Raw genomic sequence first — 27257 nt, 5'->3', positions numbered from 1 at the left:
ACTTTGTTAGGTTACAGCCTTATTCTAAAATTGATTTAATCGTTTTTTCCCCTCATCAATCTACACACAATACCCTATAATGACAAAGCAAAAACAGGCTTTTAGAAAGGTTTGCTAATTTATAAAAAATATAAATGAAATATCACATTTACATAAGTATTCACACCCTTTACTCAGTGCTTTATTGAAGCACATTTGGCAGCGATGACAGCCTCAAGTCTTCTTGGGTATGACACTATAAGATTGGCACACCTGTATTTTGGGATTTTCTCCCATTCTTCTCTGCAGACCCTCTCAAGCCCTGTCAGGTTGCTGCACAGCTACTTTCAGGTCTCTCCAGAGATGTTAGATCGGGTTCTAGTCCGGGCTCTGGCTGGACCACTTAAGGACATTCAGAGACTTGTCCCGAAGCCACTCCTGTGTTGTCTTGGCTGTGTGCTTAGGGTCGTTGTCCTGTTGGAAGGTGAACCTTCGCCCCAGTCTGAGGTCCTGAGCGCTCTGGAGCAGGTTTTCATCATGGATATCTCCGTACTTTGCTCCATTCATCTTTGCCTAGATCCTGATTAGTCCCAGTCCCTACTGCTGAAAAACATACCCACAGCATGATGCTGCCACCACCATACTTCACCATAGGGATGGTGTCAGGCGTGACGCTTGGCATTCAGGTCAAAGAGTTCAATCTTGGTTTCATCAGATCAAAGAATCTTGTTTCTCATGATCTGAGGGTCTTTAGGTGCCCGTTGGCAAACTCCAAGCGGGCTGTCATGCGCCTTTTACTGAGGAGTGGCTTCCGTCTGGCCACTCTACCACAAAGGCCTGATTGTTGGAATGCTGCAGAGATGGTTGTCCTTCTGGAAGGTTCTCCCATCTCCACAGAGGATCTCTGGAGCTCTGTCAGAGTGACCATCGGATTCTTGTTCACCTCCCTGACCAAGGCCATTCTCCCCCGAGTGCTCAGTTTGGCTGGGCTTTGGCTGGTGCTCCCAAACTTCTTCCATTTAAGAGTGATGGAGGCCACTGTGTTCTTGGGGACCTTCAATGCTGCAGACATTTTTTGGTACCCTTCCCCAGATCTGTGCCTCGACACAATCCTGTCTCTGAGCTCTACGGACAATTGCTTCGACCTCATGGCTTGGTTTTTGCTCTGACATGCACCGTCAACTGTTGGCCCTTATATAGACAGGAGGGTGCCTTTTCAAATCAATTTACCACAGGTGGACTCCAATCAAGTTGTAGAAACATCTCAAGGATGATCAATGTTAACAGGATGCACCTGAGCTCAATTTCGAGTCTCATGTAAATAAGGTATTTATGTTTTTTATTTTGAGTAAATTAGCAAATAATTCAAAAAAATCTGTGTACGCTTTGTCATTATGGGGTATTGTGTGTAGATTGCTGAGGATTTTTAAAAATCCATTTTAGAATAAGGCTGTAACATAACAAAATATGGAAAAAGTCAAGGGATCTGAATAATTTCGGAAGGCACTGTCCATATCGATAAACCATACATATTAGTTACCCATACAGCACTATCTACTAAAGGTTGGGTTAGGATTGTGATAAGCCCAGAGTTTTTTCTGACCATGTGACCGTACCAGGAAAAACTTGAATATCAGGTTATGGAGTTGTTGCTTATGATCCCACTGAGCAGCTGTGCTTCGTACCTGGATATGGGAATCTGAACCAGGGGGCCTGGCCTATGACATCCCCCTTCAGGTCTGTGCGAGCCAGGTAGCCGTACTGCTCCGGCTCTGAGGGCAGGACATTAGTGATGGTGAAGATGTAACAGATCAGCCATGACAGTGTGATGCCAAGAAGCACCTGAGGAAGAAGTCACACACAGTAATGTACATGCAAATATTACACCAGTCATTATCAGGACCAGGAGTGTTTCCAGACCACAGGAACTGACCAGGGAAAACTTTGGGCTATATAAGGTCCATAAGTGAACAACGAACACCTTTGAGTCTTTGGCCTCGATTCAATCAGCTCGAGCGTAGTAGATATTTTTGCGCTGTTGGAGGTGTAACTGCAGTATGAGCTGACAAATCTGCTCTTGTGTGACACCAACCACTCCCTTCCTTATTATCCCTACCGCGTTAGAAGTTCAAAACGGTGAAAGAGAGAGTTGGCTCTGTCGATTATCGAAATTATGACAGGCTAATGCATGTTTTCATGTTAATTTGGATGGGGGGGATTTATAACCTATCAGTCTAATTGCGGTGTAGACTATAGAACATCACGCATTTGAGTTGTTGAACATGTAGCGCAGCTTCATGAACTTCTAACATGGCTGCATGGGATTTGTCGGTTATAAAGTCGGGTGTAGTTTTTCATCCAATAGCAGTGTCCGAGATAAGGTCACGGAGCCACTTGTGGATTTGACAGCTCTAACGCCTTTCCACCTCCGACACCTCCAAAACAACCGCTGTGCAGATGTCGGCTAGTGCGGATCTGACAGAATCTAGCCCTTTATTTTCCAATGGACGTACAGGTAGAAGCTGGAAGATGTAGATCCTGGAGGTGTGGAGTTTTTTGGTCTTGTTGTATGTGGGGAATGGTACAGGGATGTGTCGGAGGTACTGGGAGAACAGGATGATCAGAGCAGTCGTCCTGTAGGAAAGAGAAAAACTCTGTTCACAAAGCAGAATGAGCTATCCAGAAGCATTTAGAATGGGTAAGATTCTTCATACAGTATGTATGTAGCCTACAGTCAGGTCAAAAATGATTGGCATGCTTAATAAAGGTCAGTAAAAAATACTATAATACAAATACTGAGCTATACTGTATGCAAAATTATAATATTTTATACTAATACAATTGCTCAGAGAAATACATTTTGTACAAGCAATACAAGCAATAAAGATAAATCGCAAAAAGATAGGGGTCATAATTACTGCCATCGTTGTTGTCAATACTCCAGCACCCACCCCTTGAAAAGATATTGGGAGCTGAGCATTTTTCAAACATGTTTTATGAGATTGGAGAACACATTGGGGAGGGATCTTAGACCATACAGAATCTTTCCAGATCCTTGATCCTTCATCTGTGCTTATGGACTTCCCTCTTCAATTCAAACAACAGGTTTTCAATGGGGTTCAATTTCAGAAACTGAGATAGCCATTGCAAAATGTAGATTTTGTGGTCAATTAACAATTTCTTTGTGGATTTTGATGTGGGCTTGGTGTTATTGTCTTGCTGGATGATCCACTTGCGGACAAGTGTCAGCCTCCTGGCAGAGACTACCAGGTTTTTAGCTAAAATGTCTTGGTACTTCTAAGACGCCATCCAGTGTGAGAACCGCTTGTTTAAGCCCAAGTATAATCAGTCCTCAATTGTGTCTAGTGTGGTTCAGGCTCAGGCCTCTTGTGAAGGTACAGGTGCAAACCAGTCTGAACACTCGGATTTAAAAGCCCTCATTTAAACCCAGCAAAGCCAGCTAGAGTTTCTAGTGAAGACACTTGGGTCCTCAAATGAGGCATCAAACAGTGATCTATCCTCCAGATTTGACAGGAATCCAGATGGTGAACCTATTTGTTTCAGGTGTGACCAGGTAGAACACATAGCATGTTTCTGTTCAACGTCCCAAAAGGGCCCATTTAGAGAAACAGAGGTGGTCCGGTCGGGACCACTGTTGTCAAAGGGTTCAGGGTATAGCCCGGGAACAGGCTATGGCCCGGGTACCTTAAAGATATAACATGGTATTGTGAACCGATTCTTAACTATTGAAGTTTTAATATTTATTTTTTGGAAGTGAGCCAAGGTCATAATTATTGTTTGTATCTTGCAGATAGTTGGAGAAGCCTTTCACTGCTCTCACTGGGTTATTAGTTTGTGTCCCTTGCATTAGATAGGTAGTTAGGATTTCGGTTTTCTTTGTCTAGTCCACCTGGGCAAATTAGCTGGTATATATATATAATGTTATTAATAATATAATATATATTGTTGCATACAAAGTTTGAAAGGTCTATCACTTTCATCAAACACAATCAAAGTTAACATTATCCCTAGAGGCCTTCAATTGCCCAGCTTATAGGCATGCCCAATGTAGGCATATTTTTTAACAATGTGATGCTGCACTCTAAAGGGAAAGCTTGGAGTAACATGATGTAGGTAAATAAATAATCAAAAGAAAAAAGTGTTTATTTATATTATAAGTACTTAGGCATGTCAAGCGCAAGAGATACTGTCGCAGGTAGGTTTATGGCTTGATCATATCAAAACATAAATATCACAACACTATTTTAAGAACTCCAAAGTAATTGCATGTGGAGCAGGAGCCACTGAATCTCTGCATTTTTCTAGCACCCACTCATAATCCGCTCTCAATCCACTCTTTTGGTATTGTTTTCATTAGTCCACTGCTGATACAGTCCCAAAATGTCAAGTGTCACATCATCAAGATGATGTGGAAAGTGACACTTTGCTTCTTGAAAGTCCATTATCTTGAAAACTTGACTGCTTACACGTAACAGTGGACTTATGAAAAAAAAATACAAAAATATCGTTTTTGAGTGGATTTTTCTCATGAGGTCTCCTAAATATCTGTCGACTAGGTGGGTCTCTTATGACTAAAGAGGCTTCACGCATAGCTTTTTACCCATAAGAGTAGGAGTAAAATGTCTCTCTTCTCAGGACTTATGACAAGTCTTCTACTCTGAGACGCTTTGTGGATATGGGCCCAGTTCAACAGTTGATAACTACAGGCTTGTGGGGAGTTTCGAGTGAAACCATACTGAGAGGTACACACATAGTGGAGATGCCCCAGTGGTTCCCTGCGCTCATTCCAGCCGAGTCATACAGGGACAGGCCAATCAGAGAGATGGTGGGTGCGATGGTGAGGGGGCCAATAAAACGCATGAAGAAACCGATGAGGCCAGAGAAACCCACCAGCACCTGGAACAAAGAGCCCACCATGATGGAGCCCTGCAGCTGTAGAAGAATACAAACACACCAAATGAGCAAATACACATCAATAAACACGAGTAATAGTATTTCATCATATTTCATGTGAACCACATTAATGTGAAACGTCCTCTCACTGTCAACTGCGTTTATTTTCAGCAAACTTAACATGTGTAAATATTTGTATGAACATAACAAGATTCAACAACTGAGCCATAAACTGAACAAGTTCCACAGACATGTGACTAACAGAAATGGAGTAATGTGTCCCTGAACAAAAGGGGGGTCAAAATCAAAAGTAACAGTCAGTATCTGGTGTGGCCACCAGCTGCATTAAGTACTGCAGTGCATCTCCTCCTCATGGACTGCACCAGATTTGCCAGTTCTTGCTGTGAGATGTTACCCCACTCTTCCACCAAGGCACCTGCAAGTTCACGGACATTTCTGGGGGGAATGGCCCTAGCCCTCACACTCCGATTCAACAGGTCCCGGACGTGCTCAATGGGATTGAGATCCGGGCTTTTCTCTGGCCATGGCAGAACACTGACATTCCTGTCTTGCAGGAAATCATGCACAGAACGAGCAGTATGGCTGGTGGCATTGTTATGCTGGAGGGTCATGTCAGGATGAGCCTGCAGGAATGGTACCACATGAGGGAGGAGGATGTCTTCCCTGTAACGCACAGCGTTGAGATTGCCTGCAAGACAACAAGCTCAGTCCGATGATGCTGTCACATGGACCCTCCACCTCCAAATCGATCCCGCTCCAGAGTACAGGCCTCGGTGTAACGCTCATTCCTTCGACGATAAACGCGAATCTGACCATCACCCCTGGTGAGACAAAACCGTGACTCGTCACTGAAGAGCCCTTTTTGCCAGTCCGGTCTGGTCCAGCGATGGTGGGTTTGTGCCCATAGGCAACATTGTTGCCGGTGATGTCTGGTGAGGACCTGCCTTACAACAGGCCTACAAGCCCTCAGTCCAGCCTCTCTCAGCCTATTGCGGACAGTCTGAGCACTGATAGAGGGATTGTGCATTCCTGGTGTAACTCGGGCAGTTGTTGTTCCCATCCTGTACCTGTCCCGCAGGTGTGATGTTTGGATGTACCGTTCCTGTGCAGGTGTTGTTACACGTGGTCTGCCACTGCAAGGATGATCAGCTGTCCGTTCTGTCTCCCTGTAGCGCTGTCTTAGACGTCTCACAGTACGGGCAATGCAATTTATTGCCCTGGCTACATCTGCAGTCCTCATGCCTCCTTGCTGCATGCCTAAGGCACGGTCACACAGATGAGCAGGGACCCTGGGCATCTTTCTTTTGGTCTTTTTCAGAGTCAGTAGAAAGGCCTCTTTAGTGTCCTAAGTATTCATAACCGTGACCTTAATTGCCTACCATCTGTAAGATGTTAGTGTCTTAACAACCGTACCATAGGTGCATGTTCATTCCTTGTTTATGGTTCATTGAACAAGCATGGGAAACAATGTTTAAACCCTTTACAATGAAGATCTGTGAAGTTATTTGGATTTTTACGAATTATCTTTGAAAGACAGGGTCCTGAAAAAAGGACGTTTCTTTTTTTGCTGAGTTTAGATACTGGTATCAAGGGTTATCAAAAAGTGATCAAACATGGTAAACTTGTTCTCTTTCTTTCTTTATATTTACATTATAGTCATTTAAGAGACACTATATTTGTCAATCACATTACTAAAAGGCGGCAGGTAGCCTAGTGGTTAGAGCAGTGAGCCTGTAACCGAAAAGTTGCTGGATTGAATCCCCAAGCTGACAAGGCAAAAATCTGTCATTCTGAACAAGGCAATTAACCAACTGTTCCCTGGTAGCCCGTCATTGTAAATAAGAATTTCTTCATAACTGACTTGCCTAGTTAAAAAAAAAAATCACCTCTCGCATGCGGCTCTGCCACACATCTATGTACTCAGGAGAGGTGGTGTTGACCAAGGAAGCATTCTGGGTCCAGGCAGGGCATGTCCACTCTGGCATTGACAGCATAGCCATGGAGGGAGCTAGAAAGGCAAAGGTACCCCCCTGAACAATGGGCAGTCTGAGGGATAGAGAGAGATGGGAGATAGAGGGGAGAGTAAGACAGATACCTGAAATCACAAATTGCAGAGATTAGATGTTCTGGCTAGAATCTTTAGACTATTACATAAGGAATTCTTCCCCTTTGTAGTATAATCAGAAACCGACTTGTCTTGTGAAGTAGTAGTTGGAGGTTATGGTTGGTCAGGTTGGACCAGAGATGAAACAGCAACACTGGCTCTTTTGCCATCTTCATGTTCTACACAGATCTGGAACTAGGTTGATGCTTGGCTTTTCTGAATAATGATTCATCAAGCCTTTGCCTGCATGATTATGGATTCAGGTGACCTGTGCTCTGTGTAAGGTCTCTCAGCTTTTGCTCCATATACCTTACTATCACTTTGGGTCATCAGAATTGCTCCTATCCATAAAATAAGTGAGGAAAGGAGAGAGCGTTTGCAACATTTATGTCCAAAATAAATGTAAATAAAATACATACCCTTCAAATGAGTGGATTCAGCTATTTTAGCCACACCCGTTGTTGACAGGTATATACAATCAAGCACACAGCCATACAATATTCATAGACAAAGACTGGCAGTAGAAAGGCCTTACTGAAGAGCTCAGTGACTTTCAACATAGCACGGTCTCAGGATGTCACCTTTTCAACAAGTTAGTTCATCAAATTTCTGCCCTGCTAGAGCTGCCTTGATCAACTGTAAGTGCTGTTATTTTGAAGTGGAAACATCTAGGAGCAACAACTGCTCAGCCATGAAGTGGTAGGCCACACAAGTTCAAAGAACGGGACCGCCGAGTGCTGAAGTGTGTAGCGTGTAAAAATGTTCTGTCTTCAGTTGCAACACTCACTACTGAGTTCCAAACTGCCTCTGGAAGCAACGTCAGCACAATAACTGTTAATCGGGAGCTTCATGAAATGGGTTTCCATGGCCAAGCAGCCACACACAAGCCGAAGATTACCATGCGCAATGCCAAGCGTCAGCTGGAGTGGTGTAACGCTCACCGCCACTGGACTCTGGAGCAGTGGGAACGCGTTCTCTGGAGTGATGAATCACACTTCACCATCTGACAGTCCAACGGACGAATCTGGGTTTGGCGGATACCAAGAGAACGCTACCTGCCTGAATGCATAGTACCAACTGTAAAGTTCGGTGGAGGAGGAATAATAGTCTGGGGCTGTTTTTGTTCCAACTTCTAGTGGAACACCTTCCTAGAAGAGTGGAGGCTATTATAGCAGAAAATGGGGGACCAACTCCATATATATGCCCAAGGTTTACTAATGAGATGTTCGACAAGAAGGTGTGCACATACTTTTGGTCATGTAGTGTACAATACATTCGGGAAAGTATTCAGACCCCTTCCCTTTTTCCACATTTTGTTACGTTACAACCTCATTCTAAAATGGATAAAATGTTTTTAAAAATCCTCATCAATCTACACACAATAACCCATAATGACAAAGCGAAAACAGGCTTTCAGACATTTTTGCACATTTATTAAATTTAAAAACAGAAATACCTTATTTTCATAAGTTTTCAGACCCTTTGCTATGAGACTCAAAATTGAGCTCAGGTGCATCCTGTTTCCATTGATGATCCTTGAGATGTTACTACAACTTGAATGGAGTCCACCTGTGGTAAATTCAATTGATTTCCTGTATAAAACAGATTGACAGTGCTTGTCAGAGCAAAATCCAAGGCATGAGGTTGAAGGAATTGTCCGTAGTGAGCAGAGAAAGGATTGTGTCGAGGCACAGATCTGGTAGCAAAAAATGTCTGCAGCATTGAAGTTCCCCAAGAACACAGTGGCCTTTATCATTCTTAAATGGAAGAAGTTTGGAACCACCAAGACACTTCCTAGAGCTGGCCGCCTGGCCAAACTGAGCAATCGGGGGAGAAGGGCCTTGGTCAGGGAAGTGAACAAGAACCCGATGATCACTCTGACACAGCTCTAGAGTTCCTCTGTGGAGATGGGAAAACCTTCCAGAAGGACAACCATCTCTGGCCAGACAGAAGCCACTCCTCAGTAAAAGGCACATGACACCCCGCATGGAGTTTGCCATCAGGCACCTAAAGCACTCTCAGACTATGAGAAACAAGATTCTGTGGTCTGATGAAACCAAGATTGAACTCTTTGGCCTGAATGCCAAGCATCACATCTGGAAGAAAACTTGCGCCATCCCTACGGTGAAGCATGGTGGTGTCAGCATCATACATTGGGGGATGTTATTCAGCGGCAGGGACTGGGAGACTAGTCAGGATCGAGGGAAAGATAGAGAGATCCTTAAAACATTTTCTCAATAGGGGGTCGCCATTTCAACTTTGTAAAAAATCGTGCCCAAATTAAACTGCCTCGTACTCAATTCTTGCTCGTACAATATGCATATTATTATTACTATTGGATAGAAAACACTCTCTAGTGTTTGAAACCGTTTGAATTATATCTGTGAGTAAAACAGAACTCATTTTGCAGCAAACTTCCTGTCAGGAGCTGAGAAATCTGAAATCGGGGGCTCTGTTCCAGGGTCAGTTTATTAATTTGCATGGAATCTATGGGTCTACATGCACTGCATACGCCTTCCCCTAGATGTCAGTAAGCAGTGAGAGTTGGAATGGGGTGTCTAGCTAGATCTGAGGTCGAACAAGACTTCTTGGAACGGAAGGACTGGTCTTTTCATCGTCTGGCTTGACGCAAGATGGACGTCTTGCATTGCGCTCTGAAAAGCTTTCGTTTTATAAGTTAGATATCTCCGGCTCTGATTTAATTTGATATATGTGTTAAAAATATCATAATGTAGTTATTTTAAACCGAGTTATATCAGTTTATATCAGTATATTGCGATTTTCGGTATTTTCTTTGTTCTGTGTTATGCTGAGTTGGACACATCTGCGCCTCATGGCTAACGTTTGCTGCTAATTACACAGTTGAAGACGACCTTCCACAACCAAACAACGATTATTCTGGACAAAGGACAACTTGTAAAAGATTCTGATGGAAGCTCATCAAATAGTAGGAACAATTTATGATGTTATTTCGTATTTCTGTCGAAATTGTGTAGACTAATATTTCGCCATTAATTTCGGCCCGGTCTCGCTATAACGTAAGCTGTATGTCGTAGTAACGTTAATTTTAAAAATCTAACACAGCGGTTGCATTAAGAACTAGTGTATCTTTAATTTGCTGTCCAACCTGTATTTTTTAGTCAAGTTTATGATTAGTTATTGATTAGATTAGGTGCCTCTCCAAGATTTTTCCCGACATTTTGTTTGCAGTTTGGCTACTATTCACATTGTTCAACCACGATTTGTGCCGCTAAATATGCAAATTTTCGAACAAACCATATATGTATTGTGTAATATGATGTTATAGGACTGTCATCTGATGGAGTTTGAGAAGGTTAGTGAAAAAATGTATATCTTTTGCTGGTTTATTTGCTATCGCTAACGTTATGTTGAATGAATGGGGCTGTGTGGTAGGCTATTGTAGTAAGCTAATATAATGCTATATTGTGTTTTCGCTGTAAAACACTTAAAAAATCTGAAATATTGTCTGGATTCACAAGATGTTTGTCTTTCATTTGCTGTACACTGTGTATTTTTCATAAATGTTTTATGATGAGTATTTAGGTAATTCACGTTGGTCTCTGTAGTTATATTCTAGCTGCTTTGGTGAGATTTTGTGATGGTGGCTGCAATGTAAAACTATGATTTATACCTGAAATATGCAAATTTTTCGAACAAAACATATGCTATACAATAAATATGTTATCAGACTGTCATCTGATGAAGTTGTTTCTTGGTTAGTGACTATTTATATCTTTATTTGGTCGAATTTGTGATAGCTACCTATGCAGTAAAAAAATGGTGGAAATATGCGGTTGGGTCTTTTGCTATCGTGGTTAGCTAATAGAAATACATATTGTGTTTTCCCTGTAAAACATTTTAAAAATCGGAAATGATGGCTGGATTCACAAGATGTGTATCTTTCATCTGGTGTCTTGGACTTGTGATTTCATGATATTTAGATGCTAGTATTTACTTGTGGCGCTATGCTAGGCTATGCTAGTCAGCTTTTTTACTGATGAGGGTGCTCCCGGATCCGGGATGAGTACCAAGTAGAAGTTAATGAAAACCTGCTCCAGAGCGCTTGGGACCTCAGACTGGGGCAAAGGTTCACCTTCCAACAGGACAATGACCCTAAGCACACAGCCAAGACAACGCAGGAGTGGTTTCGGGACAAGTCTCTGAATGTCCTTGAGTGGCCCAGCCAGAGCCCGGACTTGAACCTTATCGAACATCTCTGGAGAGACCTGAAAATAGCTGTGCAGCAACGCTCCCCATCCAACCTGACAGAGCTTGAGAGGATCTGCAGAGAAGATTGGGAGAAACTCCCAAAATACAGGTGTGCCAAGCTTGTAGCGTCATACCCAAGAAAACTGAAGGCTGTAATCGATGTCAAAGGTGCTTCCACAAAGTACTGAGTAAAGGGTCTGAATACTTATGTAAATTTGATATCAGTTTTTTCTTTTTTTATACTTTTTTTTATACAAATTTATACAAAACTTTCTAAAAACCTGTTTTTGCTATGTCATTACGGGGTATTGTGTGTAGATTGATGAGGGGGGGGAAACGATTTAATCCATTTTAGAATAAGGCTGTAACGTAACAAAATGAAGAAAAGGTCAAAGGGTCTGAATACTTTCCGAATGCACTGTATGTGGGTCGATCTTGAAATGTGGTGGCATTTGCATCCTTTGTCTTTTGCAACCATGAAAAACACTGGAGTGGCTGCTCATGGGGTTATTGAACATGAAGCCACACCCGTCTCACTCGCATTATAAATTCAGAATGAGAAAGTGTAGGTTATAGAGAATTATTGTGACACAAAAATAGAAAATCATTAAATTAAATTATGAGGAATTATATTAGCCTAATTGAGTTGTAAATAAGGCTAGCCTACATATCACATTCCAGTGTTCGCATGGGATTTCTCTTAATGTGACTCCGTGCAGCCAATGCAATGTCCGCTTTCGGTATAATACCAGGTCCTGCTTGTGGATTTGATCGTTTTAACACAGTTCTACCTCTGACACTGCCAAAACATCTGCTATGCAGGTGTCGGTAAGCGCATATCTGATATAATCTAAATTTGACTAAATATGTTAAGATTTGTTAAATATTTTCAACATTAGTGTACTGGTATATTGCGATCATCTTTTAATTCTGGGACTTTGTTTTGTCAATCTATTTGTGTAAATGTTTTAAATCTCAGTTCTAAAATACTTCAATAATATCTCACAGCTGTAATGTGCTGACTGCGCAACGGACAGGATTTCCGGTTTCTAATTTTGTCAATCTGATTTGTGGTTCATGAGAATCATTTTTAAGTATTTTTAGCATTAGCATGCAAATACAGTGCGGCCATATTTCAAGCAGCAAAATTCAGTGAATCTGATTTATGGTTCATGAGGAGAAGATGATTGCAGATGATTTTGAGCATTAGCATTACATACAGATGTAGGATCTCAATTTAAGCCAGTTTGCTACAGCAGGAAAATAATAGAGAGATCAAATTAAGATCCTATATCTGTAAGTCTTCGTGGAGTGGAGTTACAAAGGGTTTAAATGGACACGTAAAATCAGATTTCCTTATTTATCCATTACTCATCCAATCCCTTAGTATTCTCAGACTAAATTAATCATCTTTGCCTGAGTTATTTGACCATTTCAGCTTTGCTGTGAACCCCTAAAAAGATGATAGAATGTTTGTTCCACTTTGACATTGGAGTACTTTGTGTAGATCGTTGAATTGTTTTGTTTACAATTTAATCCATGTTAATCCCACTTTGTATCACAATTTCTTTTTGAAAACCCCTAATTACAAATAGTAACACATCATATGTTTTTGTTTATATTGAACTGTTTATCAATGATAAAACATAACGCAAGTCCTTTATACTGCAAAACATGATGTTTATGCATTGTTTGAAGTAGTTAGGGCAAGCAAATTGACTTGTCCCAGTACTGACCCAGTAGTTGTAGTGACATTTTGGGGATTTAGGGGATTTAGACATATCTATTATTTTGAATGGTGGAAAGTAAACAAACTTATTTAATATATTGTATAGATCAATAAAACAAAGAAGGCTACTACAATACATATTTGTTTTACAAATATAATGTGTGTCCCTTAGTTTTATGTAATTGGTGTTACCACCTTGAAGATCACTCATTACAAGGATTTACCAGGACCTTGAGCATTCCCTGAAGTGGCAAACGGTTATTGCGGGAGGGGTCTATATTAAAGAAAATGATTAGCTAATCACACCTTTTTAGTATGTCATACATTTCAGGATTCCATTGATGATATGGGGTGTCTAAATTCAAAGTGTCATTGGTGTTACTCAATTTAAATGAACGCAAATTGCATTGTGAGCACAATTCTTAACGAAATCACATTAGGCCTCAAATTAAGAAAAGCCTCAATTACCTCAAATGTGTCATTGGTGTTACCATCGTTACTACTCCTACTGCTGGCACAGTGTTATCATAATGGTCACAATTATTTAAGTCATTAAGCTGCCATATGAGTTGATTTAGAATGGGAAGATGTACATTCAAATTACAAATACAGCAAGTTAAGTACATGTTTTCTAAAATGCCCAAATGCCACCAAAAATTAAGAACCGCCCATTCAGTATATTCTTGATAGTGTATTATCAGATGATGTAACGGTCCTGACCTGTTTTATGTTGTTTTTGTATGTGTTTTAGGTCAGGGCATGTGTTTTGGGTGGGCAGTCTATGTTATCTGTTTCTATGTTGGTTCTGGTTGCCTGGTATGGCTCTTAATTAGAGGCAGGTGTTTTGCGTTCTCCTCTAATTAAGAGTCATATTTAGGTAGGGTGTTCTCACTGTTTGTTTGTGGGTGATTGTCTCCTGTGTCTGTGTCGATGTTACACCATACGGGAATGTTTCGGTTTGTTCGTGCGTTTATGTAGTCTGTTCCTGTGTCAGCGTGCTTCGTGTATTTGTAAGTTCGTTTGTTCAGGTCTGTCTTCATCGTTTTGTTATTTTGTTAGTTATATCAAGTATAGTTCGTTTTCGTCTTTGTCTGTTTTGTTTATTTAATAAATCATCATGTATTCACAACCCGCTGCGCCTTGGCTCGATCACTACTCCACCTCTTCTTATGAAGAGAGAGAGGAACGCAGTTACAGAATCACCCACCACGCTAGAGCCAAGCAGCGGAGTAAATGGAGTAAGGGACAGGAAAAGAAGGAGCAATGGACATGGGACGATATATTGGACGGAAAGGGTTGCTACACATGGGAGGAGATCCTGGCTGGTAGGGATCGCCTTCCATGGGAACAGCTGGAGGCACTGAGGAGAGCAGAGGCTACCGACAAAAAGACCATAAGTAACACCCAAAAATTTCTTGGGGGGGTGGCTAAGAGGTAGTGGGCCAAGGGCAGGTAGGAGACCTGCGCCCACTTCCCAGGCTTACCGTGGAGAGCGGGAGTAACGCAGTAGAGCGCACGGTGTCTCCTGTACGAGTGCATAGCCCAGTGCGGGTTATTCCACCTCCCCGCACTGGTAGGGCTAGATTGGGTATTGAGCCAGGTGTCATGAGGCCGGCTCAACGCGTCTGGTCTCCTCGGCCGGCATACATGGCACCGGCCTTACGCATGGTTTCCCCGGTTCGCCTACATAGGCCGGTGCGGGTTATTCCACCTCCCCGCACTGGTCGGGCGACCGGGAGCATTCAACCAGGTAAGGTTGGGCAGGCTCAATGCTCAAGAGTGCCAGTACGCCTCCACGGTCCGGTATTTCCGGAGCCACCTCCCCGCCCCAGCCTAGTACCTACAGTGCCTACACTACGCACTAGGCTACCAGTGCGTCTCCTGAGCCCAGTTCCTCCTCCACGCACTCTCTCTGTAGTGCGTGTATCCAGTTCGGTGCCTCCAGTTCCGGCACCACGCACAAAGCCTCCTGTGCGTCTCCAGAGCCCTGAACACACTGTATCTTCTCCCCCTACTAATCCTGATGTGCTTGTCCTCAGCCCGGTGTCACCAGTGCCGGTACCTCGCATCAGGTATAGAGTGGGCTTTGAGAATACAGTGTGCCCTGTCCCTGCTCCCCGCACTAGTAGGAAGGTGCTTATCCTTAGCCCGGTGCCTCCAGTTCCGGCACCACGCACCAGGTCTACAGTGCGCCGTATCCGGCCAGAGCCATCCGTCTCCCCAGCGCCATCTGAGCCATCCGTCTCCCCAGCGCCATCTGAGCCATCCGTCTCCCCAGCGCCATCTGAGCCATCCGTCTCCCCAGCGCCGTCTGAGCCATCCGTCTGCCATGAGCCTGCAAAGCCGCCCGTCTGCCATGAGCCTGCAAAGCCGCCCGTCTGCCATGAGCCTACAGAGCCGTCCGCCAGACAGGAGCCGCCAGAGCCGTCCGCCAGACAGGAGCCGCCAGAGCCGTCCGCCAGACAGGAGCCGCCAGAGCCGCCCGCCAGACAGGATCTGCCAGAGCCGCCAGCCAGACAGGATCTGCCAGAGCCGCCAACCAGACAGGATCTGCCAGAGCCGCCAACCAGACAGGATCTGCCAGAGCCGCCAACCAGACAGGATCTGCCAGAGCCGCCAACCAGACAGGATCTGCCAGAGCCGCCAACCAGACAGGATCTGCCAGAGCCGCCAACCAGACAGGATCTGCCAGAGCCGCCAACCAGACAGGATCTGCCAGAGCCGCCAGCGAGCCATGAGCAGCCAGAGCCGCCAGCGAGCCATGAGCAGCCAGAGCCGCCAGCGAGCCATGAGCGTCGAGAGCCGCCAGCGAGCCATGAGCGTCGAGAGCCGTCAGCCCGCCATGAGCGTCGAGAGCCGTCAGCCCGCCATGAGCGTCGAGAGCCGTCAGCCCGCCATGAGCGTCGAGAGCCGTCAGCCCGCCATGAGCGTCGAGAGCCGTCAGCCCGCCATGAGCGTCGAGAGCCGTCAGCCCGCCATGAGCGTCGAGAGCCGTCAGCCCGCCATGAGCGTCGAGAGCCGTCAGCCCGCCATGAGCGTCGAGAGCCGTCAGCCCGCCATGAGCGTCGAGAGCCGTCAGCCCGCCATGAGCGTCGAGAGCCGTCAGCCCGCCATGAGCGTCGAGAGCCGTCAGCCCGCCATGAGCGTCGAGAGCCGTCAGCCCGCCATGAGCGTCGAGAGCCGTCAGCCCGCCATGAGCGTCGAGAGCCGTCAGCCCGCCATGAGCGTCGAGAGCCGTCAGCCCGCCATGAGCGTCGAGAGCCGTCAGCCCGCCATGAGCGTCGAGAGCAGTGAGCCTGCATAGACCTGCCAGAGTCCCTCAGCCAGGATCTGCCAGAGTCCCTCAGCCGGGATCTGCCCCTTGTCCCGGTGTTGCCCCTTGTCCCGGTGCTGCCCCTTGTCCCGGTGCTGCCCCTTGTCCCGGTGCTGCCCCTTGTCCCGGTGCTGCCCCTTGTCCCGGTGCTGCCCCTTGTCCCGGTGCTGCCCCTTGTCCCGGTGCTGCCCCTTGTCCCGGTGCTGCCCCTTGTCCCGGTGCTGCCCCTTGTCCCGGTGCTGCCCCTTGTCCCGGTGCTGGCCGTTTATTTAGGGGATGTGAGTTTTAGGGTGGTCATTGGGAGGGGAAGACAGAAACGGGGAGTGACTATGGTGGTGTGGGGACAGCGTTCAGAGCCGGAGCCACCACCGTGGTCAACTGCCCACCCAGACCCTCCCTTGGACTTTGTGCTGGTGCGCCCGGCGTTCGCACCTTGAGGGGGGGGGTTCTGTAACGGTCCTGACCTGTTTTATGTTGTTTTTGTATGTGTTTTAGGTCAGGGCATGTGTTTTGGGTGGGCAGTCTATGTTATCTGTTTCTATGTTGGTTTTGGTTGCCTGGTATGGCTCTTAATTAGAGGCAGGTGTTTTGCGTTCTCCTCTAATTAAGAGTCATATTTAGGTAGGGTGTTCTCACTGTTTGTTTGTGGGTGATTGTCTCCTGTGTCTGTGTCGATGTTACACCATACGGGAATGTTTCGGTTTGTTCGTGCGTTTATGTAGTCTGTTCCTGTGTCAGCGTGCTTCGTGTATTTGTAAGTTCGTTTGTTCAGGTCTGTCTTCATCGTTTTGTTATTTTGTTAGTTATATCAAGTATAGTTCGTTTTCGTCTTTGTCTGTTTTGTTTATTTAATAAATCATCATGTATTCACAACCCGCTGCGCCTTGGCTCGATCACTACTCCACCTCTTCTTATGAAGAGAGAGAGGAACGCCGTTACAGATGATTTCAGCTCATCATGGTCTGGACATAGATTACATAGATGACATAAAAACAAACCACCACATACAGTAATTACAGCAGTTACCCTAACCTACACAAGCTTGACGACTACAGTGCTTTCAGAAAGTAGTCACACCAACTTGACTTTTTCAACATTTTGTTGTGATACAAAGTGGGATTAACATGGATTTAATTGTAAAGAAAACAATTCAACGATCTACACAAAATACTCCAATGTCAAAGTGGAACAAACATTCTATCATCTATTTTTAATGGAAAATAAAACACTAATATATTTTGATTTCATTAGTATTAAACCCCTGAGTCAATACATACATTAGAATCACATTTGGCAGCAATTACATCTGTGAGTTTTTCTGGGTAAATTTGTAAGAGCTTAGCAAATCTGGATTGTACAATATTTGCCCATTATTCTTAAAAAAATATTCAAGCTCTGTCAAGTTGGTTGTTGATCATTATTAGACAGTCATTTTCATGTCTTGACAGAAATTTTCAAGGCGATTTAAATCAAAACTGTAACTAGGCCACTCAGGAACATTAAATGTCATCTTGGTAAGTAACTCCAATGTGTATTTGGCCATGCATTTTAGGTTATTGTCTTGCTGAAAGGTGGATTTGTCTCCCAGTGTCTGTTGGAAAGCAGACTGAACCAGGTTTTCCACTAGGACTTTGTCTGTGCTTAGCTACAGTATATTCCTTTTCTTTTTATCCGGAAAAACTCCCTAGCCCTTGCCGATGACAAGCAAACTCATAACATGATGTAACCACAACCATGCTTGAAAATATATATCATAAAGAGTGGTACTCAGTGATGTGTTGGATCTGCCCCAAACATAATGCTTTGCCACATTTTTTTCAGTATTACTTTAGTGCTTTATTGCAAACAGGATACATGTTTTGAATATTTTTTATTCTATGCAAGTTTCCTTCTTTTCACTTCGACATTTAGGTTAGTACTGTGGAGAAACTACTGTACTACTTTCTCCTATCACAGCCAGTTAACTCTGGCTGTTAACTGTTTAAACTGTTTAAAATCACCATTGGCTTCATGCTGAAATCCCTGAGCGGTTTCCGTCCTCTCCATCAACTGAGTTAGGAAGGACGGCTGTATCTTTGAAGTGACTGGGTGTATTGATACAGCATCCAAATTGTAATTAGTGCTCAAAGGGATTTTCAACGTCTGCTTTTTATTACATGTTTACTCATCTACCAAAAGCTGTCCTTCTTTACAAGGCACATAGATGGGGTAGTCATTCAAAAACATGTTAAACACCATTATTGCACACAGAGTTAATCCATGCAATTTACGGTATTATCTGACTTGTCGAGCACATTTTTACTCCCAAAGTTGTTTAGGCTTGTCATAACAAAGAGGTTGAATATTTATTCAGCTTTTCATTTTTTATTAATTTTAATTTGTAGAGATGTTCAAAAACATAATTCCACGTTGACATTATGGGGTATTGTGTGTAGATCAATGACACAAAATCTAAATTGAATCAATTTAAAATTCAGGCTGTAACAACAAAATATGGAAAAAGTATAGGGGTGTGAATACTTTCTGAAGGCACTGTATACTTCACCACTCATCCTGCAAATGACCAAACAAATCTCTTCTATTGACCCCATGCCAATTCATGCTCAATGACCTGGAATTGTACGAGTGGGGGAGCTGAGCTCCAGTACCAGTTCTTCAGTTAGAGATTCAGCTCTTGATGGCTTTAATTTCACAAAGACCCTGTGCCCAGTCGAGAATATGCTATGGTGTGAGGCTAATGCAGCACACTGACCTGAAAAATGGCTCTGAATATCAACAGAGGCTTAAAAAGAGACATGAGAGCTCATACTGTACAACCTAGCTAATCAGATGCTTCAGCAAAATCAATCTTTACAATAAACGATAGTCTACTGCTAGATCTCCTGGAAAGCATGACAACCAAATCAGATATTGTGTTTAGCCTTAAGTAAAATTCCAGGAAATTGCCATGGATTTTATTGTACTTTGTTTTGATTCCAACATGACAATACAACAAAGAGACACCTTGCCCCTTTGATGTCTGGCAATTCATGACTAGTAGATTCCCTTATACAGTGTCATCGTTGGATGGCTCCACCTTGATATTGCCCAGGATATCTTATCAAGGTCAATCTTTATTGACCAAACAAACATTTGACTCCCTTGTACCTTGTTCTCCCTGCTATTGGCCCCATTTATGTTCACAGACACTCTGTTGCTGTTGAATAATTTGTCCAAAGCCATATCCAACCAACCACAGCTTCACTCACCTGATTCCGAAGGTGACCTGCAGCAGGGTGCACACGCCTGACACAAAGAAGATGGTGCTGATGAGGTGGCCCTGGGTCAGGCCATCGTGCTGCAGACACAGACCCTGAGACAGGATCAGAGGGATGGCGATTATCCCCCCAAACGCTGTCAGTAAATGCTGAGGAGAGGGGGAGATGGATGTAAGAGAGGAAGAAGAGATGCACTCATGACGGTTTCATCCACTGATACTGAGGCCAAGATGAGCAGATGAAATCACAGGTACAGGAACAGTATTTGCAGTATTTATTATTTTTCATGTGCAGCCAAATTCATCCTGGAAAACTAGGTTAGTTTGACTGTTCATCCAATTGATTACATTGGCTGATCAAATCAATGGAATCCCAAGGAGGCCCAACCTCTAACCTCAACCAGTGAGAAGGGAACCCTGCTGCCTCCAATAAAACAGAGTAGGGATTGGATTTACCTGGATGCCCAGGATTATGCATAGGTACCAGGCTGGGACATCTGTGACACAGTAGGACAGCTTGTTCTTGTCATCCTCCTCAGAGAGGCCGGAGCCCTCTCCATCATTCTCCAGCTCACAGAAATGCCCATGAATCTACAGCACAGATAGCAAGGTCTCATTCATTAGGACAATGGAAAACATTTCATTCTGCAACGGAATAGGAAATTGTGCGTCTTTTATTGGCTAATCCAGATAGTCCCTCCCTATTCCCATGCATTTTCTTCTGTTTAATCCCAAATGGGCTGACTCACAGGCATAACATTACCCATACTACAGGAATAATATTACCAATTATACAGGCATAATATCACCTAGAACAAAAGCGTAATATCACTCATAACTAGGGTTACAAAGCCACCAGTAATTGACCAAAGTTAACGAAATCTTTAGTAATTACTGTTGCAACTTCGAACATATTCCCGGGAAGACCAGTTCCCCATTTAACCACTACCGAAATCCCTTCACAATGTCAAACTGTGTTTCTAATACACAATGAAATTAAACACAGACTACCTCTTTCTAATCAGGAAACTCTTGGATATATTGTGGTGGACTGTCATTACACTTGCGTCACGGGAACCTGGTAGAAATATGTTTTTAACGTAAGTGTAGTTAGTCATTGAATAGCTCTGAATTCACTGAATCCATTTTTGTAGCCAACTGGTACCCTCAAATCGTATCCTGATGTCGACAGCAGATGGTAGTTGTATTCATAACATTAACTAGCTAACATACATTTTGAGAACAAGTTATATTAAGTGGCTAGCTACTGTAGCTAGCTAGCGTTAGCAACGTTTGGTGGTCAATGAGACTGAGAGCTAGCTGAGCTAGCAAACAATGTAACAAAATTATAATTCTACAATTTTCAAAATACTCCCTCAACAGGCAGTGGTGCACTGTTAAATTATATTTTCCATTTCAATATTTATTTTTTTGAAGAAAACTGTTTTGCCACGGCCTGGCTTTCATGTTATTTAAACGTGAGCTTGTGCGAGGTGTCGGACTCGACGACAGTTGCTATCCATTGGAGCACAGCAATTGGTTGCCCACAATTCTGAGGTGGGACATAGCGAAAGGTCAATTAGCAGGTAATCTATGGTAATTTTCGTTTTTCACACTTAAATTCAAGAGAAAATAGCCTAATTAATGAAAATAAACATCTAATCAACAATGGCAAACTCTTGATTTGTTTCACCTGCCACAAGTTTGGCAGCAAAACATTTACAACAAAGAGATATTGACTTAGTAAAATAAATAAAAGTGTGTAAAAAAAAATATAAAGTATATGTCATGCTGAAACCCTCATATTATTATTATTATTATTTGTATATATTTTTTTTTATATATTTTTTTTACCTTTATTTATACAGGTTTTTTCTCATTGTGATAACATCTCTTTTCCACGAGGAACCTGGTCCAATAGCAGCAGAGGGAACAACGTTTCAGACAAAACAACTTACATACACTAACACAACATTAAACAAAACTATAAACACACATACAGTACAACAAAAACAGCTGGCCTAAAAACAATTTTACTCTTCTATGATATATACATTGATCAAGTGTTTAAACTCCACCAACGAAACTAGATCATCACATTTTAAAATGTTCATGACAGAATTACAGGACCACGGAGCTAAGTAACTAAAACTATTTCTACCATGTTCTGTTCTAATTTTTGGTACTGTTAGAAGCAGATCAGATTTATATTTATTTATATTTATTTACTGACCTGACTAAAAAAGAACAGAGATAAAATGGCATTTTACCCAATATGGCCTTATAAATCAGTGTATACCAGTGTTTAAGCCTACGCAAGGTCAATGACGACCAGCCAACAGCGCTGTAGAGATCACAATGATGTGTTAGACGTTTCTGATTTGAAATGGACCTGAGGGCTGCATGATACACTGAATCAAGTGCTCTCAGGGTAGTGGCTGAGGCCTGCATATATATAACATCACTCAAATCTAAAACCGACAGTAATGTACATCGTACCAGCTCCTTCCTGGCCTCAAAAGTATAACAAGCCTTATGCCGGTAATAAAATCCTATTTTCAGCTTGAGCTTCCTTATCAAGTTCTCTACATGCACAGTGAAGCTCAGCTTATCATCAACCCACACACCCAAATATTTGTACACTTTAACTTGCTCTATAGTATGTCCAGCCAATGTAGCAATGACATGATTTGTAACATGCCTGGCATTTGAAAATACCATGCATTTTGTTTTACCCAAATTTAGAATCAGCTTTAAATCATACAGATTCTGTTGTATGATGTTAAATGCTCTTTGGGCATTTTCAAAAGCTAAAGAAACTACTACCACTTGAATAAAAAACAGTATCATCTGCATAAAAATGAACATCCACTGTTTCAATAAGATCCCCAATGTTGTTGATATACAAAATGAACAACAGTGGGCCCAAAATAGAACCTTGCGGAACACCTGAGCACACCTCTATGGACTCAGATTTACAACCATCCGCCATTACACATTGTGCACGATTTGATAGGTAATTTATAAACCAATCTAGAGCATGACCAGTAATTCCACAACATTTTAACCTTTGCACTAACACAGCATGGTCCACGGTGTCAAAAGCCTTCGACAAATCAATAAAAACAGACACACAATGTAACTTCTTATCAAGAGCACAGTGGATGTCATTTAAAACCTTCAATGTTGCTGAAACAGTGCTGTGAACACCAATGGTATTCACTAAGTTGATGGTTTATATTTTGGATAATGTTTTCCAGCTTTGTCATTCTATTATTACATTTTTTATAATCTTATTTGATTGTGTGGCCTTGTCACATGTCAAATATATAAAACAGAGGACCAGAGATAATTACAGACACCTGTGATAATCTGAAGTACCTAAAAGGGCCACTAGATGTCTTGTGATAAATTAAATACAATCCTTGAAAGTTACCAAAATGCTGGTAGTTTACAGTAATATACCCTCCGTTTGCAACCTTACCCATAACACAGGCATAATATCACCCATAACACAGGCATAATATCACCCATAACACAGGCATAATATCACCCATTACACAGACATAATATCACCCATAACACATGCATAATATTACCCATAACGCAGGCATAATATCAAACATAACACAGGCATAATAGGCTATTATCAATAACACTCATAATACAGCAATAATATAATCCATAATACAGGCATAATATAACTCATAACACAGGCATGGTATCACTCATAACACAGACATAATATAGCATAAAACCCAAAGGGGTTTTCAATGATTTACTGAAAGTGTGTTTGTTTACAGTCAACATTAAGACATTCTGGAAACCCATGTCACGTAAAGTAGCTGTGCACCAACGCTAGCCTATCAGTGTTAGCTGAATAGATTGCCTCAGATGCATGAAGACTGTTGGCATGCGTTAGCAGTAACAGTTTATTTTAAGGTATTAGCAAATAATTGGCCAATAAGACATGACTTCTAATGTTTGAATAAGACAACACTTTTCACAGTCAATGATTTGCACCAGAGAGCCGTACAGTATGTTAGTTACGCATGAGGGGCTGGAATGTTGAGGCTCAGGTGATCATCAAGGCTGTACCATAAGTAAACAACCCTTCTCAGCCTACTAAGAATGAGCAGCTTCATTCTGCTTCACCAGACCCATCCTAGAGTACAAACTCTTTCATTTCAAAATATATTCAAAGGTGCTCAAGTCACTCAGTTCTTATGAATTCACTCTGACTTCTGTGAAATGATGACTATTCTAGACAGTTTTTACAACGGTAGGCCTACGCAATCTGGAGAGCACCACCTGTGTTATGCTATGTGGTTTGGAGATCAATATATTACCAAGGCTGAAAATCACAGGGAATTTGTTTCTTTGTTTGAGTTTACACATTAATCTATGTCAAAACCTATACACAGGTTTGGGGAGTAACGGATCACATGTAATCCGTTACATGTAAGGGATTACAAAAAAAACGTTAACTGTATTCTGTTATGTTACCAGCAAAAATATTGTACTCAGATTACAGATACTTTTGAAAAAGTAGAATATTACTTCGAAGATTACTTTTAAATTCAGAAAGGAGGTTTGCGAAAAAATAATCTTTGACACGTCGCTGTTTTTTCAATTACATTCAAATCAGCATTGAAAAAGGCGCAAGTTTAAGTTTGTTCCACCTGAGCGAGTCTGACCAGAAGTCAGAGACCACTATGACCACTATGACACCAAATGTGTTGGATTGTTCATGGGAAAAGAGCAGGAATAGGCTTTTGGAGGCTACAGTCCATGTCTTCCAATGGTGCGACTGCTGTCGGCATCCAAAGATTATCCTACTTGAATAAACGCTTGGAGGTAAGGATGACAGCAGTGGTGTAGTCTACGGCGATTTGGATATCACTTATTATTGTTAGCTACTTAGCGCATTGATGTGAATTACAATGCTGCTCTCTCATTTAGCTATTTAAGCCTTACGGATTGTGGTTGTTATGGATGGCTGTTCACAAATCTAAATGTGTATTTTAACCCAATAACGGTTGAATTCAAGAAGTCTAAGGTGCCTATCAATCATTGCTTTTGAAACCAGTGGACAGCCAGCGAAAAATGCGCTCTTGCAACAGCTGCACAGTGCAGATCCTAGCCTATGGAATAAAAGTGAGGCTTTTATTGCTCAATCTAATTATTACTGATAAAAAAATGTAATCCATACAATAGGCCTAATGGACACATGTTCAAACTCTTACACTTTCTATAGACTTAAAGGGACAATCTGTAGTTGCTACATCCATTTTTGGACTTATAAATGCCTCATGAGCTTAGTTCAACTGTCACACTCCAAGAGAACCCAAAATATAAGCTTGTTTTTCTCCATTGTTTGTAAACATTGTAAATGTAAACAAAGACTGTATAGCTTCATAGCATGGTTAAAACAATAATGTTGATATCATGGATGGTCAGTCCTTGCATCCATAGCTCTGTCTATTAATCTGAGAGTGGTTACATTTCTCCAGGCCTACCCGTCAGCTTTTTACCAAAACGGAGACGGGGCAACCATTTTGTTATTGTTTCATATGTGGATTTTCCCTTTAAACAGCTGTATATTATCAATATATCAAAGTGTCACCAACAAAAAGATAAACAATAGGCCTACAGAAAATGCAGCATATGGCATTCATTTTTCACATGTAAATAGCACTTTTCATTAGCTCTCAAAGCATGTCATTCCATGAGCACAGCATTTTTTCTACAACTCAAATCAATAAGCGCAATCAGTAAAATAAGCGGAATCATGACAATAAAATAGTTAACAACAGAGTAGGGTTGGCTAATAAGTCCTTTGTTTTGGGGTTATGCTCAAGTTAAACAATTTGGCTAATCTATACTTCCATATTTCCAAGTCCTATTCTTGAAGATCAAGGGGTATAACATTTATTGGAATGACTGGAAATCTGATAGACTATGGTTTTTAAATGTAAAGATATAATTTAATAGTATTATTATATGTAGTTAAATGTGATGGGTTGGAAGAAGCCTACATAACCAACCCATAAAGTAAAATGTAACATCCATATATGGCCAGCTATGTAAACTTTAACATTGATTTATCCTTCAATAGATGTGGTTCAATTGGTAACATACATTTTTGTCTTCTTCTAATGCCTCTAGAGGCGAAAGTAATCTAAAAGTAAGTAAATGTAATCAGTTTACGTTACCGAGTTTGGGTAATGCAAAAGTTAAATGACTGATTACAATTTTGGACAGGTAACTAGTAACTGTTACGGATTCCATTTAGAAAGTAACCTACTCAATCCTGCCTATACATGTAATAGGCTGCACTTGCAAACTTATGTAGCCCAAAATGTAATATTTGTGTAGATAAACATCTCTAAAAGTTCCAGCCTTAAAGCCAGTAAATGTCCACAGGTCCAATAACAAAATAACGTCTACTCATAACCACAGCAGAAAATGTCAACATAATCCTGCAGAAGTGGAATAAACGTGTACATACTCACAGCAAATGTGTCGTTTTCGAGACCATTGCTTTCCTTCTCTGGAGACATGGCTCCAGTCTGGACTCAGCTAGGATGCTGGGTCCTGTGAGTTATGAGTGAAAAGTCTCAACAAGAAGTGTACTACCTCGACCTCTCTTTCTCTGTCTCTCACAATGGTAACTATTGGAAACAATAACACAATAAGAGACATTGGATCCGTAAACACTCTACTGTAGTACCCATTTGTACAGTATAATGTATTGTAGAACTGCCCCAATTTATCTACAAAAGATAGTTATGTCTGCTCAATGCATTACATTTCTATCCAAGTGTTAAGAAATGTCCCCTTTGTAAATAAACCTGTCCACTCACCTGACCGTGTGTTGGCCTCTAGTTGTGTCTCTGTTGGCTCTCTTCTTTCACTTCAGTGATAATCACTTGAAGATAATTATTTATCTGGCCAGGTATATAAAATATGACTGGCCACCCTTAATAGCCCCTCCTCCCCATCCTCATTTATTCAGAGCGCTGTCAATCTTGCTCAGATTGGAGAGAAAAGAGAGTGTGTTTGTTCTCGAAGTTCAGCGGGGGGTTTAGGACCATGCGGACGCCTTGGAGCAGGCGCGAAGGTAGAGCTAAGGAGAGCGCAGATGCAGTGAGGGAACACTGAACAGCGTGACATCTCTCTCAGTTGAGTTGACAAAAGCAGTCCTGTAATGGAAGATGGCTAAGTAACATACTGTTTGACTTGACAGGAAACTAAACTATAGCTTTTGTAGGATAGCACGAATCTCTTCAAGTGTTGATGCAGTGTCCCTTGTCCCTGACATGCGTTTAATCCCTGAACTAGTCTGTAGCTAATGTGTAGCAGCTAAACTAGTGTGTAGTAGCTAATTTCAGTATGGCGTGTGATTGTCATAGAATCTTATGTACATGTAAGTGCCAAAATAAAGGAAACACTTGAGTAAATGAGGGATACAAAGTATATTCAAAGCAGTAGAATTTAGCTTTTTCCTGGAATCTAGAGCCATAATGTCCAAAATGTGTATATTTTTCTGTGTATCTAAGCATACCTCTTGATCTGTCTAAATCCACCATTCTGCACTAACTGTCATTTTTATTCAGACATTTGGAACAGCACAAATAAGTAATCATAACATTTAAAACTATATAAAACCTAAAAATACATACAAAAATAAGACTCAGAAAGACAAAAA

At 42.1% G+C, this 27257-nt stretch overlaps 1 protein-coding gene across 3 annotated transcripts in view; it reads right to left on the bottom strand.

Annotated features, from left to right (window-relative positions):
* Positions 1 to 26736, bottom strand: part of LOC129866822 (solute carrier family 23 member 1-like) — a 32419-nt gene extending 5683 nt beyond the window's left edge. Inside the window, exons 1-8 of one of the 3 annotated variants that reach the window (XM_055939753.1) lie at positions 26413 to 26736; positions 26062 to 26220; positions 20003 to 20137; positions 19539 to 19696; positions 6801 to 6960; positions 4751 to 4932; positions 2493 to 2613; positions 1665 to 1821 (exon numbers count right to left, since the gene is read on the bottom strand). In XM_055939753.1, coding sequence (XP_055795728.1) covers positions 1665 to 1821; positions 2493 to 2613; positions 4751 to 4932; positions 6801 to 6960; positions 19539 to 19696; positions 20003 to 20137; positions 26062 to 26109 — 961 coding nt within the window. In that variant the 5' untranslated portion in view covers positions 26110 to 26220; positions 26413 to 26736. The remainder of the gene's footprint in view (positions 1 to 1664; positions 1822 to 2492; positions 2614 to 4750; positions 4933 to 6800; positions 6961 to 19538; positions 19697 to 20002; positions 20138 to 26061; positions 26221 to 26412) is intronic. The other 2 variants (XM_055939751.1, XM_055939752.1) reach the window with 2 other exon arrangements.
* Between the last annotated feature and the right edge of the window lie 521 nt (positions 26737 to 27257).

This window comes from Salvelinus fontinalis, chromosome 12, assembly GCF_029448725.1.
Source record: "Salvelinus fontinalis isolate EN_2023a chromosome 12, ASM2944872v1, whole genome shotgun sequence".
In the NCBI taxonomy this organism is placed as follows: Eukaryota; Metazoa; Chordata; class Actinopteri; order Salmoniformes; family Salmonidae; genus Salvelinus; species Salvelinus fontinalis.
Note: the sequence above shows the minus strand (reverse complement) of the source record. Positions and strands in the feature narration are given on the sequence as shown.